Source organism: Rhinolophus sinicus, chromosome 16, assembly GCF_057876585.1.
Source record: "Rhinolophus sinicus isolate RSI-liver-muscle chromosome 16, RSI-T2T, whole genome shotgun sequence".
Taxonomy (NCBI): domain Eukaryota; kingdom Metazoa; phylum Chordata; class Mammalia; order Chiroptera; family Rhinolophidae; genus Rhinolophus; species Rhinolophus sinicus.
Window position 1 is genome coordinate 28602658 of NC_142516.1, and position 13025 is coordinate 28615682.

General features: G+C 48.5%; 1 protein-coding gene across 3 annotated transcripts in view; it reads right to left on the reverse strand.

The window, feature by feature from the left end:
• The window catches only part of COL15A1 (collagen type XV alpha 1 chain), a 97466-nt gene that overhangs the window by 11864 nt on the left and 72577 nt on the right, over positions 1-13025 (reverse strand). For all 3 annotated transcript variants that reach the window (XM_074330765.2, XM_019729215.3, XM_074330763.2), the window contains exons 26-35: positions 10944-10997; positions 10784-10843; positions 9230-9298; positions 9065-9106; positions 6592-6637; positions 5436-5516; positions 4952-5001; positions 4739-4840; positions 3695-3839; positions 150-214 (exon numbers count right to left, since the gene is read on the reverse strand). In XM_074330765.2, the coding sequence (XP_074186866.2) occupies positions 150-214; positions 3695-3839; positions 4739-4840; positions 4952-5001; positions 5436-5516; positions 6592-6637; positions 9065-9106; positions 9230-9298; positions 10784-10843; positions 10944-10997 (714 nt within the window). The remainder of the gene's footprint in view (positions 1-149; positions 215-3694; positions 3840-4738; positions 4841-4951; positions 5002-5435; positions 5517-6591; positions 6638-9064; positions 9107-9229; positions 9299-10783; positions 10844-10943; positions 10998-13025) is intronic.

The following is a 13025-nucleotide window of genomic DNA, read 5'->3' on the forward strand; positions in this document are numbered from 1 at the left end:
CCTCTGTTTGTGGAATTGCACCAATGCTATTGTCATAGAGGTCCAATGCCAACATAAAAGGTGTGCCAGCCCCTAAAAACATGCAGCTGAAGGACTATATAAACCCATCTAAAGCAGAAGGATGAACACGCATTGATAACTATACTGACCAGATTTCGGGATCCCGGAAGCCCTGGCTGTCCTGGAGGGCCGGGTGGGCCTGGAAGGGCTACAGCTAAGACAAAGCAAAAAAGAGAAGTTACAGAAAAGTACACACTCGGAAAATGCCTCTGGTGTCACCTGGTCACCGAGGGGAGTGTGCACAACCTCAATCATAGTACCACAAAACACAACTACTTGCATCTGGATCTTGGATGCTGTGAGCCCGGCATAGAACTCAGCCACATTGACTGGCTTGGGGAAGAGCTGGGCTTCTTGAGTGTAGCCCTGCCTAGGACTTTTCAGTTTTACAAGTGAGTAAGTTCCTCTTGTTGCTGTTGTTTGTATAAGTCAGTCTGAGTTGAGTTTTCTGTCCCTTGCATCCAAAAAAGTCCTGACGTATTCAATTTACTTCACTCAAGAGGCAAGCAGGTAACTACTAGACAGAGGAAGCAGGCTCAGAAAGAGGAAGAGAAGGTTACAGGCTGCAGAAGGAGGGCAAGGCAGTGAAGGGACAGGAACCTTGGCCATGGAGTCAAGAGACATGACCTCAAGTTCCCGATTTGTCAATTCTCAGCCGTGTGATCTTGAGGAAACAGCAAGCTCTCTGAACCCGTTTCCTCATCTGTGAAATGTAAAACAGGCATTTTTTTTCATCACAGGGCTGTGGTGAGAATTCAGGAAAATGCAAATTAGAACATGCTTTGCAAAGTGGATAGCAGTTAGCCAGCGGTTCTTAGTTATTAAAGAGTCACGGTGCTCTTAATAGTCAAATCAAGGCTATTGCTCTCTTTCCCAGAAAAATGCACTTGCTCATGCACACAATTCCACATAAAATGTTAATGAGATGACAGCTCTGAGGCACATCCTTGAATTCTCAAGGAGTTTATGGTTCCCCAACAAACAGCCCTGACTTTAGGCACACATAAAGAAATACTATTACAGTTATTCTTTTGTTCTCCTTCTACCTCTCTAATCCTTGGTGCCCCCCCACCCCCACCCCACCAAATTTGCAAAGCTCTTGCAGAGTTAAAGATGTTTTTACAAGTCCCAGTAAAATTACTGTATCAGACTTTCTAGGTCATTGCAACTAAGTCTGCGGTTCCGATACAGGACTTGACAATCCATACAGATGGTGAATGTCCAGTGCAGAGAGGGCCAGAGGCCTTGGATTTGGACCCCAGCTATGCCTCATACTAGTATTTGTGACCTTGAGCAAGTCTCTTCACCTCCCTGAGCTTCAGTGTCTTCATGCATGAAATGAGTTTTATAGTAGTATGTATTTCATCTCCCTCCCAAGGTTGCTGTGAAGATCAAATGGAATAATGGATTTGAGAGTGTTTTGTGAACTCTGAATTGCCATACTTTATGTGAGGGGCAATCCTGTTCTATTGAGCAAGAAGTCCTGGGGACCCTTGTGCAGGTCGACTATGCACCACAGATTCTCCCTGAATCCTGTTCTCACCCTGTAATGTCCTCCTACCTCCTGCAATTCCGGCTCATCCCTCAAGGTTGAGTAGGTACCTATGGTTTTATCAACCCAGCACCTTCTTTCTTTGCAGGACCAGTATCCTCACCTTCTCTTGGGATTTCCCCCTTCACCTCTATAACCATTTGGTTCTAGAAGGAGCTGCCATATCTTCATGTGCTCTTACCTCCTGGCCACAGGTGGCTGGTTCAAGGTTGGGCATCTGGACAAAGACAGTTCAACCAAAACCCTTTCCCAGGACGTGCTCCAACCCAGGACGTTTTCAAACTAAAACTAAGAAAGGCGACCAAGGTTTCTAGCTAATGACAGAAACTGCAAGTTATCAGTAACCCGACTTCCTACCACGCAGAGGATGCGGTCTGTGGTGGAGAAGCATGAAGCTAGCACGCAGAGAGGAGCTGAGACAAGAGATGGCCACAGAATCCTTGCAGAGGTCGAATCCCTGATTCTGGTTATACCGGAGGTCCTGCTGCAGGTCTGCCCCTCCCACAAACTGACTGCTCATCCCCTCCTTCCCATCCAATACATTTCCCTTGTGCTTGAGCTAGTGTGAGTTACATTTCTGTCACTTGCAGTCAAAAGATCCAAGACTAAGTCAAAGCCCTGGCACCAAAGTCACCTCCTGTGGAAAGTTCTTCCTGATGCTCCAGAGACTGCAGGTCTCTTCCCAGATGTGCTTCCATCACACCTGGCTCATGCCAACCCAAACAAAAAATGATGCAGCAATCAAGCTATTACTGCTGCTGGTATTAGTTTCTACCAGGGGCACAGTGAAAAGACCACAGGTTTCAGAGCTACACTGATCTGGGTTCTAACACTGTTGGTGTCGCTTATTAACTGTATGACCTTGGAATGGTCCCTAAACGTCTCTGGGTCCCATTTTCCTCATCTGAAAATGGGGATGCTAATACTTTCCTTGAAGGGTTTGGTAAGAATTTAATAAAATAATGGAATACAGTGACCAGGAAAGTGCCTGACAGTTGGTAAATGTTCAGTAAATGGAGATTTTCTTCTATTTCACCCATTTTTCGTTTGAGGAAGTGAGGTACCAAGAGGTGAGGGCATTTTTGCATAGAGAGTTAGAATCAATGCTGGTCCTCATGTCCCTCAGGCCTCAGGCATTGACAAAACAGCCAAGAAGTTTCCACCCACACACGAAAAGATACTCAACATCATTAGTCTTCAGGGAAATGCAAATCAGACCCACAATTAGATATCACTTCATATGCACTAGATTGGCTAGAATAAAAAAGATATAATAAGAACAAGTGTTGGTGTAGAGGAAAAATTGGAACTCTTGTGCACTGCTGGTGGGAATGCAAAATGTTGCACCACTTTGGAAAACAGTCTGATGGCTCCTCAAAGAGTTAAACATAGAGTAACCATTGTATGATGCAGCAATTCCACTCTATTTAAAGACCTAAGAGACGTAAAAATATATATTCACACAAAAACTTATTCATGAACACTCATAGCAGCATTATTCATAAAAGCCAAAGAGTACAGAAACTCAAATGTCTATCAACTGATGAATGGATAAACAAAATGTGGTATAGATCCATACAATGAAATATTACTCAGCCATAAAAAGGAATGAAATACTGATACACTTTACAACATGATGAACATTGAAAAAATTATACCACGTGAAAGAAGCCAAATAAAAAAGGCCAAATAATACATGAACCCATTTATACGAAATGTCCAGACCAGGCAAATCCATAGATACAGAAAGTAGATCATTAGTTGCCAGAGTCTGGGGGGAGGAGGAAAAGGTACTAATTGGTACAGGGCTTCTTTTTGAGGTGATGAAAATGTTCTGGACTTAGAGAGTAATAATGGCTGAATAACCTTGTGAGTATATCAAAGACCATTGAATTGTACATTTTAAATGGGTGAATTTCATGGCATGTGAATTATCTCAATTTTACCACAAAAGGAAGGAAAGCTCCATCCAGGAAACAGCCCTCTGTCAGACGGTGTGGCTCTGACATGCCAGCCATACGTGGTGACCTTGAGCATAACAGCAGGGGCAGCATAAATGAGGGTGCCACACACAGTACTAACCTGCTCCCAGGATAGCTGGAGGTCCTGGTGGCCCTGGGGGTCCCGGTGGCCCAGGAGAACCAGGTCTTCCAAAGCCAGGTGGTCCAGGCAGGCCAGGAGCACCTGGGGGTCCCCGAGGCCCAACGATAGTCTCCCCTTTCTGGCCCTGTCAAGGCAAGGGCACAGGAACAGAAGAGAGAAAGCACGATTAACCACTAGAAGTTCTGTCTATTCTTTTTATGAGGACATTTGTAGGAAGTCAATAAATACAAACTATTGTCATCGTCCTTAATCTTGGGCACAACTCAGATGTGATCTAAAGAGCAGCAGCCCAGTTATTATGTTGAATGACACTCCAGAGAATCCCAGAGAGCCCTGAACTCAGAAGGGGCCTTAGAGATCATTTAGTGTAGCTTGCAGTTCACAGATAAAGAAACTGAGGCCCCAACTGAGGATAGGGCTTGCCCAAGGCCTCAATGCAAACGAGCAGCAGAGCTGAAAGTAGAACCCTGGTCTCCCGACTTTGCTGGGTCTATCCTCACGGCAAGCTCTGGGACCAGAGTTTCTCATGGTCCCTGAGAGTCAATGATCTGGTCAGAGGCAGAACTCAATTTTCTCTTTTATGGCCTGGAGAAACTTGTCAGCCTAAGAAGACCAAGCCTATCTAGGAGCTTCCTCTTTGATGACATTTCAAAAGAATCAAATAGCCATTCTGAAAATATCCCTCCCACCTTCCATTCTGCCTCCATTATCTGATGTGTGCACTATTAATAACTCTTTGTGTTGAGTGAATTTCCCACCATCGACATGAATAAGGCAGCGCAGTTAGTGACCTGTAAGTTATCTGAAAGCACGTGGCCTTGGCCAGCTCCCTTTCCTCTATGGGCTTCAGCCAAGCTCCCCATCAGTAAACAAGTACGGGGAAGAGAGGCCAATACCCAAGCCCTGCCTCAGCTTGTGGTGCTGTGACTGACCCTGGACTCTCCAACTGCCTAGTCACATTGGGGGGCTTCAGGGAAAGTGGTGACTCAATGAGGAAGATGACAGGGATGGGTCAATACTCACGACCAGGCCTGGACTTCCTGGCAGGCCTGGAGGCCCAAACACAGAGAAGTCGTCGATGGAGTCTCCTTTTTCTCCTTTGAACCCCCTGTCTCCATTCTCCCCCTGGAAGCAGAGAACATTTAGAAAACATTTAGTAGGAGTAGGGTGAACCGTGTCTGACATAAGCCCAAGAACTTGGACACATAGGCCCAATTTTAGTAGAGAAATACTCACCTTCAAGCTGTTCAGAAAATGTCTCAGGTAAGTTGGATCCACTGGAGGGCCTGAAAAAGAAATGTTTTGTAAAATTCACAATCGTAATCTCACAGATTTAAAAGTAAAAGCCTCCAAGTTAGCAGCCATGATTATTTCCTAGTGGAAGTGACCCCACATTGGTTTCGCTAACAAAGTGGGTACCCGGCTTGGAGGCTGAAATCTTATTCTTGGTCCGGGCCCCCCATCCTAGACACCGCGGAATCCTGGGCATATCCCTGGCCTCTTTAGGCCTCATTTTGCATATGAAGCAAAAATAATCAGAACTTCTGGTCTGTGTTGACAATGTTCCATCTTGGACATGTATCATCCATGACTGGGTCTCTCTAGAACTCTGTGGAGCTTGTGGCCAGGGTGGTTATGTAATTTATCTTAACTTTCTGCCTCAGCTGGCTTTCTCAGGAACAGAAATCAAAGGCAAGATCTAACATAAGAGTTGGAATACCTGGTGGTCCCTGGGCCCCTTGGTCGCCTTTTTCTCCTTTTGAGCCGGGAAGACCCCAGGATCCTTTTTCTCCTTTAACACCTGCCACCAAACACACACACATTTGTTTAAAAAGTGGAAAATCGCCTTTGTTCTATAGCAAACCTTTTTGAGACAAGTTTTTCAAATGGAGCCCCTTTAGCAAAGTGCACTCAACAAACAAAAGCTTATTGAAGGTATAAAATCCTTTGGTAAATGATGAGGAAGACAGAGGTAGGTGTAGCATGCTCCTGACCTTGAAAACTCAGTGTCCTTGGGGAGATAGACACAGGGAGGGTAATGGGAGGCAGGATGGAATAAGTGCCATCATTAAGATACCAGCCATGCATCATCTATGCCTGTGTAGCATGGCAGCATGGTGGTGTAAGGGGAGGAGAGGTTCTCCCAGGGGTGCTCCGAGGACAACGAAGGTGCAATACACCACTGACAGAGTTGGAAGAATGCCAATGGGCAGCATCCCACTCCCCACAGGAGTTGTGAAAAGCACGCTTTCTGCAGAACTGGCATCGCAGTCATCCCTTTCTCCCCCAAATCTTTATAAGGGAGAGGGGAATAGAGGGAGCCTTCTGGGAGTCCAGCACTTAGAAAGAGAAGTGATCCCCTTTCCCCATCTTGATAAGCAGAGGACGCTAGATCTTTGAATTCCTGGTTCCCAAGAGATGTGAGATCAACCCATTGATGCTCTCAAGCCTAGAGGTGGGGTATATTGCAACCTAGTGATTTTTAAGATAGTTTCACCTATCAGAGTCTAAGGACCGACCTAGGTGGCAGGAACGGCAGAGGATTCGTCTGTCTCAGCCCAATGCGTGGGACAGCATCACGCAAGGAGCAGGTATCACTGGATATTTATAAACAAACTGATGAACAAATGGGCCAATGGAATGCTTCCTGCTAACTGGGAGGGTCAGCGAGATGTGCAGAATAGACAGATGGGAGACAAAACCTAACAGCGGTGCCCAGTCCTACAGCCTTGGCTCAGCCACCGCTCCCATCACATACAGCCCGGTCTTCCTGGCCACCCAGGCTATGCACTGGGCAAATAGAAACCACCGTCCACAAAGATACGAGGGTTTGGAAATGTCCCAGAGAAACACAAGGTGAAGAAGGGAGGGTGTACCATGAAAGGTGATGAGTTCCGAATTCCCAGGATGAGTGGTACCAACCTGGCGAGACAGAAAGGCACGGTCATACACTGCAAATCCTGTCCTGGTGTTTGCATGCGCAGTTAGCCACTGTCCCCTGTCCTGGGGGCATGTGGCGGGAGGATCAAGGTCACAGTCAGGCTTTCCTTTGGCTCTGGAGCGCCCCAAAGCCCTGAGCTCCACAGCAGCCCTCAATACACAGGCATCCCAGGTAGCTGGGCTGGGGTGAACACATACAGAGGGGAAGCCCAAAGCTTTAAGACAACAAGACACAGCAGTGATGGTTTGGTCAGCCAAGAGCATTCGTAGCCTCCTTTCTTATTAAGATTGATTCATGTGAGAGGTGAAGCATCTGAGTGAGTGATGTACCCCGCCAGGAAGCTGAGCTGCCATTAGCTTTGCATAATCAACGGTGAGCATTATGAACAGGAGCTGATGGTCATGGTAAGTAATAAAGGGCAGATAGCATCAGGTTGGGAGGGCTATTCTGGATTCCCCATTAAGTGCCAGGGGTCTGGAGTCCGAGCTGTTCTAGATAACATTCCTTCCTAGTTCGCTCCCAGATTCCTGCATTTCTTTACCTATCAAAACAGAGCCAGCTGCAGCCCTTCTTTTAACAGTCCACCTTCACCTTCTTCCTAGTTGATATGTGGCGCCAGGATTCCCCTATGCTTTTGGATGGAGGGTCACAAGCTGCTCAGGGGTCACCGAGAAAAGATAGGGGAAGGGATGGGAATCATCCAGGAAAAACATTTCTAGGCAAGATGAAGGCAGCAGTGCCAAACTGGTATCTTGCAGCTTGGCTGATAAAGTTCCTCGACTCCAGCAGTGAGCTGTAACTTGTGATGCTTAGAAAGGAGCTGAGATTCAAAGGGGCTTGTGATACGCTGGATGTGGAAGGCAGCATTTCTTTTTCAAGTGTCCATTTTGAGAGCTGGTCCATGACCCAGCCTCCAGGATGTCTAGCATCATGAAATACAAAACTCACCAGAAATGCTGTGAGCTCATCTTTGGCTTCTTTTAAGTAAGCTCGTGACCCCCAAGGCCATGGTTCCTGTGAAGGGTCCTAGGTCATGGTGACTGCAGTAGTATTTCTCACAATACTCTCAAGTGTGTTGAGCATTGTCTCGTGGTTGGTCTATGTGAAGCCTACAATCATGTTTTCTGTGCCCCTTTGGGCACTAACTCATGGTAGGACCCGGAGGGGCCCTTTGCCTCTCTGGGGTGCAGTCTCCCCTTCTATATGACAGGAGGTGGGGTGCAGCCAGTCATCTCTCCAGAGGGTCCCTCCAGCACTGATCTTTTGTTTCCCTTCAGGCCATCAGCCCAAACATGACCTGGATGCTGTTGTCGTCACATAGATCTGGGAGCCAGCAGGCCTCTTGGTCACCTGACAAAAGTGGGTCCTGTGTTCTGCCTTCCAGGCCAGAGTTCGACAGCTCTGGCCAGCAGACTTAGATGCCTCAAAGTTTAGATGTGGACCGATGATGAGGCGAACACTCAGCCAAACAGTCATTTTAGCGCCTCCGACCGACCCTAGCCTCATCACTACCCCCAACAGGCATTCAATTATGAACCCACATCTTTCTAAATGGTCATTTGCGAGCTCTTAAGAACAGAGGGCATGCTTATCTAGTTCACCCGTGTCCCCAAGGCCTAATGGAATACTGGGCAGTCGGTATTTGTTGAATGAACGAAAGGATGACAGTGCACAGGGCTGTGACGAATGTCTGTGCACAGGGAGAGGCCCACCCCCCTGGGGTTCCCCACAGAAACAGGACACTCCTAACACTGAGATCTCAGAGGCAGTGCCACTGCCCAGCTGGGCGACCAGCCACATGCCTGACACCTGGGAGTCACAGTGCCAGTACCTGCTGACTGGCGGTCAGGGGACCGGAGTGACGGTCCCAGCTCAGTCAGTCCCGTGACCTTGGACAAGTCAGGGAGCTTGTCTGAGTCACAGTTTGCTGCCTCATTATAAAGACGGAGAGAAAATACTGCCTCTTAGGGTTGTGTGCTGGGCAGTAATATGACAATTGGGAAAGGAGAGCATACAGTCAGTTACAGATTTTTAGCCCAAAGTTCCCAATGCAAAGAGCACTGGTTAGAATTGCTTTTCCCCCCCCCATCTATATTTTCAAGGAGTTTATTTTCCTTTATTATACTGCTCCAAGCATGAAGCTAATATGCTTACAAGAACAAAAGACACTGCTTTTTTGACTGAATTAAAAGAAACACTGTGAGCGTGTGCACTCTTAAAAGATCCAGTATATTTCATTGCCACAGTCTGTTATCTAGAAGCTTCTAGTAACGTAAGGGTCTATATGTAGGTGATAGAAGATATCTAAGAGGACATCAGAAGGGGCTCAAGGCAAAGACCGCTTGTCTTCTCTGAGTTGCTTTCTATGCCAAACCCACTCTTTATGGCAGTGACTATATGCTACTTACTGGTGTTTTGCAGTGTGGTCGGGCTGGTATTGGAAAGACAGCCTGTGGGAAGTGAGAACAAGAGAAGTGAGGCCAGGAGGACACCTGACTCTAGTTTAGGCCAGTCAGGTGCCCACTTCCTGATCTATAATGAAAGTCTCTCCCCCCACCCCACCCCTAACTTACTCCTTTGATGTTAACCACAGCTCCAGGTGGTCCAGGGGGGCCTGGAGGACCAGGCAAGCCAGGTGGGCCCTGAAGGGAGAAAAGAACAGCCATTCCTGAATTCAGGTTGTTGTGGGTGCAGAGGTAGGTGCAGGATACTGTCCCCAGGTTTGGGGGACACAAGGAAAGGGGTTTCCCATAAAGCCGACTAACTTCTCCCACAGGAGGCCAGTCCCTTCTACAGAGCACATCTAAACCCGTGAACTCATTGCGTCTTCACAAGGACCCATGGGTGACACAGCAGAGAAGCACGTATTATTTCTGGTTTACATATGGAAATAATGAGACCCAGAGAGGGGAAGTAATTTGCTCAAAGCCACACAGCAACTTATGGCAGAACCAAGACTGGAACCCAGATTCTGACTCCCAGAGCAGTGCTCTGCTGGTACTGAGTCCACCCCCTCTCTATCAATTCATCCCTAGTGCACGGAGGGGGAAGTGGGGTGGGGGTCCTTCACATGGCATGGTACCTGGGAGAGTGTCTCAGAAATGCAAAAATAAATGCTAGATAGCAGTCACTTTCCAAGCCAGGTCAGCCTGGCCTTAATACCACGCAACATTTGCTCCTCTAAACATGGATCCCAAGCAGGACCTTGCAGCAGGGTGGGTTGGGGCTGGGGGGTGGGTGGTGGGGTGAGGAGTCTAGTTAATTTGGAAGCTGCCCTGATCATCCTAAGTGAAGGCATCAGTGTCTGCTTTACCTAGGAGCTTCAGTGGGTGTGATGAGTGTGAGTCAGCCCTTCAATGCTTCAGTAAAATTGCTTTTCTGAATGTCTGGGCATACTAAGCAGAGAGAGTGTGGTGCAAACAGCAGCAGCAATGGACTCAGAACTGCACTTGCCTCTTAGCTGGGTGACCTTTGGTGAGTCACTTAACTTTAATAGGCCCATTACCTCATGTGTGAAACAAAGACCCCACTACGTGTCTCTCAGGATAGTTATTACCAAGACTGAGGTACTGTCCTTCAAAGCACTCTCTACAGTGTCAGGGACACAGTCGGTGCTCAATAAGTGTTGGCTTCCTTATTACAGACCCTGGACCCTGCGGATGCCCTCCGTGTCTGCATCTTGTGAGGCCCCGCCTACAAAGGTGATCTACCTGCTATGCACTCACACGCACGTACTGAGCCCTGGCTGGTGGGCGAAATCCCTGGGACTGTGTGACAGAAGGAAGATGGGGTGTTACCCTAGAGTAGAAGAGCTGGGATTTGAAACCAGAACTACTGACTATATGCAGATCGCTGACTCCCACCCGCTCTTGGGTCTCGAGGAGGAAGCTTATGCTCCACTAAGGTGCTTTTGGTGTCAGGAACCCTCCTGAGAGTGAGCTGGAGGACAGGGCAGGGCTAGGGGATATTTGAAGTGGCAGTGGAGGAAAAAGAAAAAAATTCCTAAACATTTTGTCTGCAAGCCTTGCTCACTGGATTCAGCACTCTCTCATCCCTCGTTTGGACACTGGCCTTGCGGCTCCGTCCCCAGGGTGCTGTGGGCTTGGGGCAGGGGTTGGGGCACTTACCGGCATCATGACCCCTCGGTCTCCTTTGGCGCCCTTGAGACCATTCAGTCCTGGGCGACCCTGAAACCCACAGAAGATGTCTTAGTAAACCCACTGCCCACCGGCCAGCCTGGCCCACGTATCCTTTCTCACATCCAGTCTGAGGAACACCGACACCTACAGGTCGTCCGGGGAAGCCAAATTCTCCTTTGTGTCCTGGCGGTCCTTTGGGCCCCTAGAGGCAAAACAAATACCATATCAGAAAAGAAGAGAAACTCAAGGGCCAGGGAGATCGGGGGCACCCCACCTGCTTTCATGGGCAGGGGCAACAATGAACCATTGACAGGAGGAAGGAGGGCAGGGAACAAGTAGGAAGTGTCCACCTGCCTGGCTCCTTGTTTCTTGGCCTCTCTGTGCTCAGCTGGAACCACGTGCTCAACCCCTCACCACCCCACCCCTTCCTGTAGGCTCTCCTCCATCCCAAACCCTGCACCCACCCTCTGTCAGTCAGGGTAATGACGGAACCCAGGTAGCTGGATGCCGGACCAGCTTAGAATGTGGACCTTTCCCCTAGGTCTTATGTCCCAGGGGTCTCCGTGTCCCCCATTGGAATACTGCAGTTCTGCCTCACCTGTCATGCCAGCCCAGACTGATTACAAGATTTGGTTTCTGCCTTGCTCCTACCTGTCCCTAAGGACAAGAGTCTTGGTCTGGCATCCCAGTTCTCCAGATGGGTCCCTGACCCCTGGACCCTATTGCATGGCTGGTTTCTATGTCCTCATGCTTCCAGAGCCACTGCCCTGTTCCAATGTCCTGCAGGAACCCTACGCCTCTGGCATCCAGGATGCATACAGTGCACTACCTCTTCCCAGAGCAAGCTCTACCTCCAGACTACACCTTCCCACTCCGGCGGCCGGTCTGCCCTGTCTCCCAGGGGAACGACTGGCTTAAGCCTGGGGCCCTCCAAGTCCCTTCTTGCTGCCATTAATATAGACAGCCATGCCCTGAAAAAGGGCAAATACAGACTGAATTGAAACAGGCTCGGTGTGTAAAGTACCCAGCCCACATTACTTTTAGGGAAAGAATAGCAAGGACAGAAGGAGTTAACCCGACAGCGGGCTTTTGGTGCTATGTTCTAATGCAGAGCTTCCTAAACAACGTGCACAGGTGTCACCTGGGATCCTGTCAAAATGCAGATCTGGTAGGTCCGGGGTGGGGCCAAGGCTCTGCCTTCTAACAAGCTCCCATCTAACGCTGATGCTGCTGACCCACGGGCCAGGAGTAACAAGGCTCTAGTGAATTGGTAAAGGAATTAAAAGCTACACTCATCACAAGGGCCAGAGCTGGCCCATATGGCACCTTTGTGCAACTAGAAGAAGGTGCCTCCCTACGGTCTGCTTGGCAAGCTGTGACCAGGCTGCAGTGGGAACAGCCGCCATAGCCATCTGTGGCAGACTGTGGCCAACATGCTGATACTGGCGTTCCCCACGGTATTAGATGTCAGTGAGTAGTTAACCACGGTTAACACAAGACTTTCCCAGTCTGCCGCAATCCTCAGCTACCCAGTTCCAGGACCTGCATTCTGCCTGACTTAGGGACCAAAGGCCTCAGAAGGTCCTGTGAAGGATGCATCTTGGAGGTCATGGGCCATTCATCAAGGACGTGTCTACTAGAGCAATGTGAGGTCCTTTCGCCCCAGGCCTGAAATCCTGCTGTAAGTAAACAAAGCCCATCTGCAATTCTCCAGCCCAAAATGTTTCAGAAGAATGAAGGTGTTTATTGGAGGCAGTGGGAAATAGTGGGGAAAACCTGGATGCAGAGTCTCACAGGGTGGGTCAAATCCCCGTTGTGCCACTTACAAGCTGTGTGACAGTGGGCAAGTTACTTAACCTCTTTGACCTTGGTTTCCCAGTCTATAAAATGGGGCTTCTGATATTCATCTCTTAGGGCGGTGAGGGTGAAATGAGAGGGTGTGAAGGATCAGTACAGTGTCTGATCCACAGTAGATGTCCTACAACTGAATTTCCTTAGTTCTTTGGGGAGAAATATACGATGGGGAAGTATAGGGTTCATTCTAGGGAGCACTGGTGGCTTCAAACCTATTCAGCAGCTCAAATAGGTTACAGATTCATAGAGAAGGCAAGAAGGGCACTACCGTGTCGTCTAGTACTAACTCAATACCCTCACTTACAGGTGGGAAAACGAAAGCCTAGACAGAGAAGAGGACTTGCTCAAGGCCTCACAGCAAATGAGCAGTGTCTCC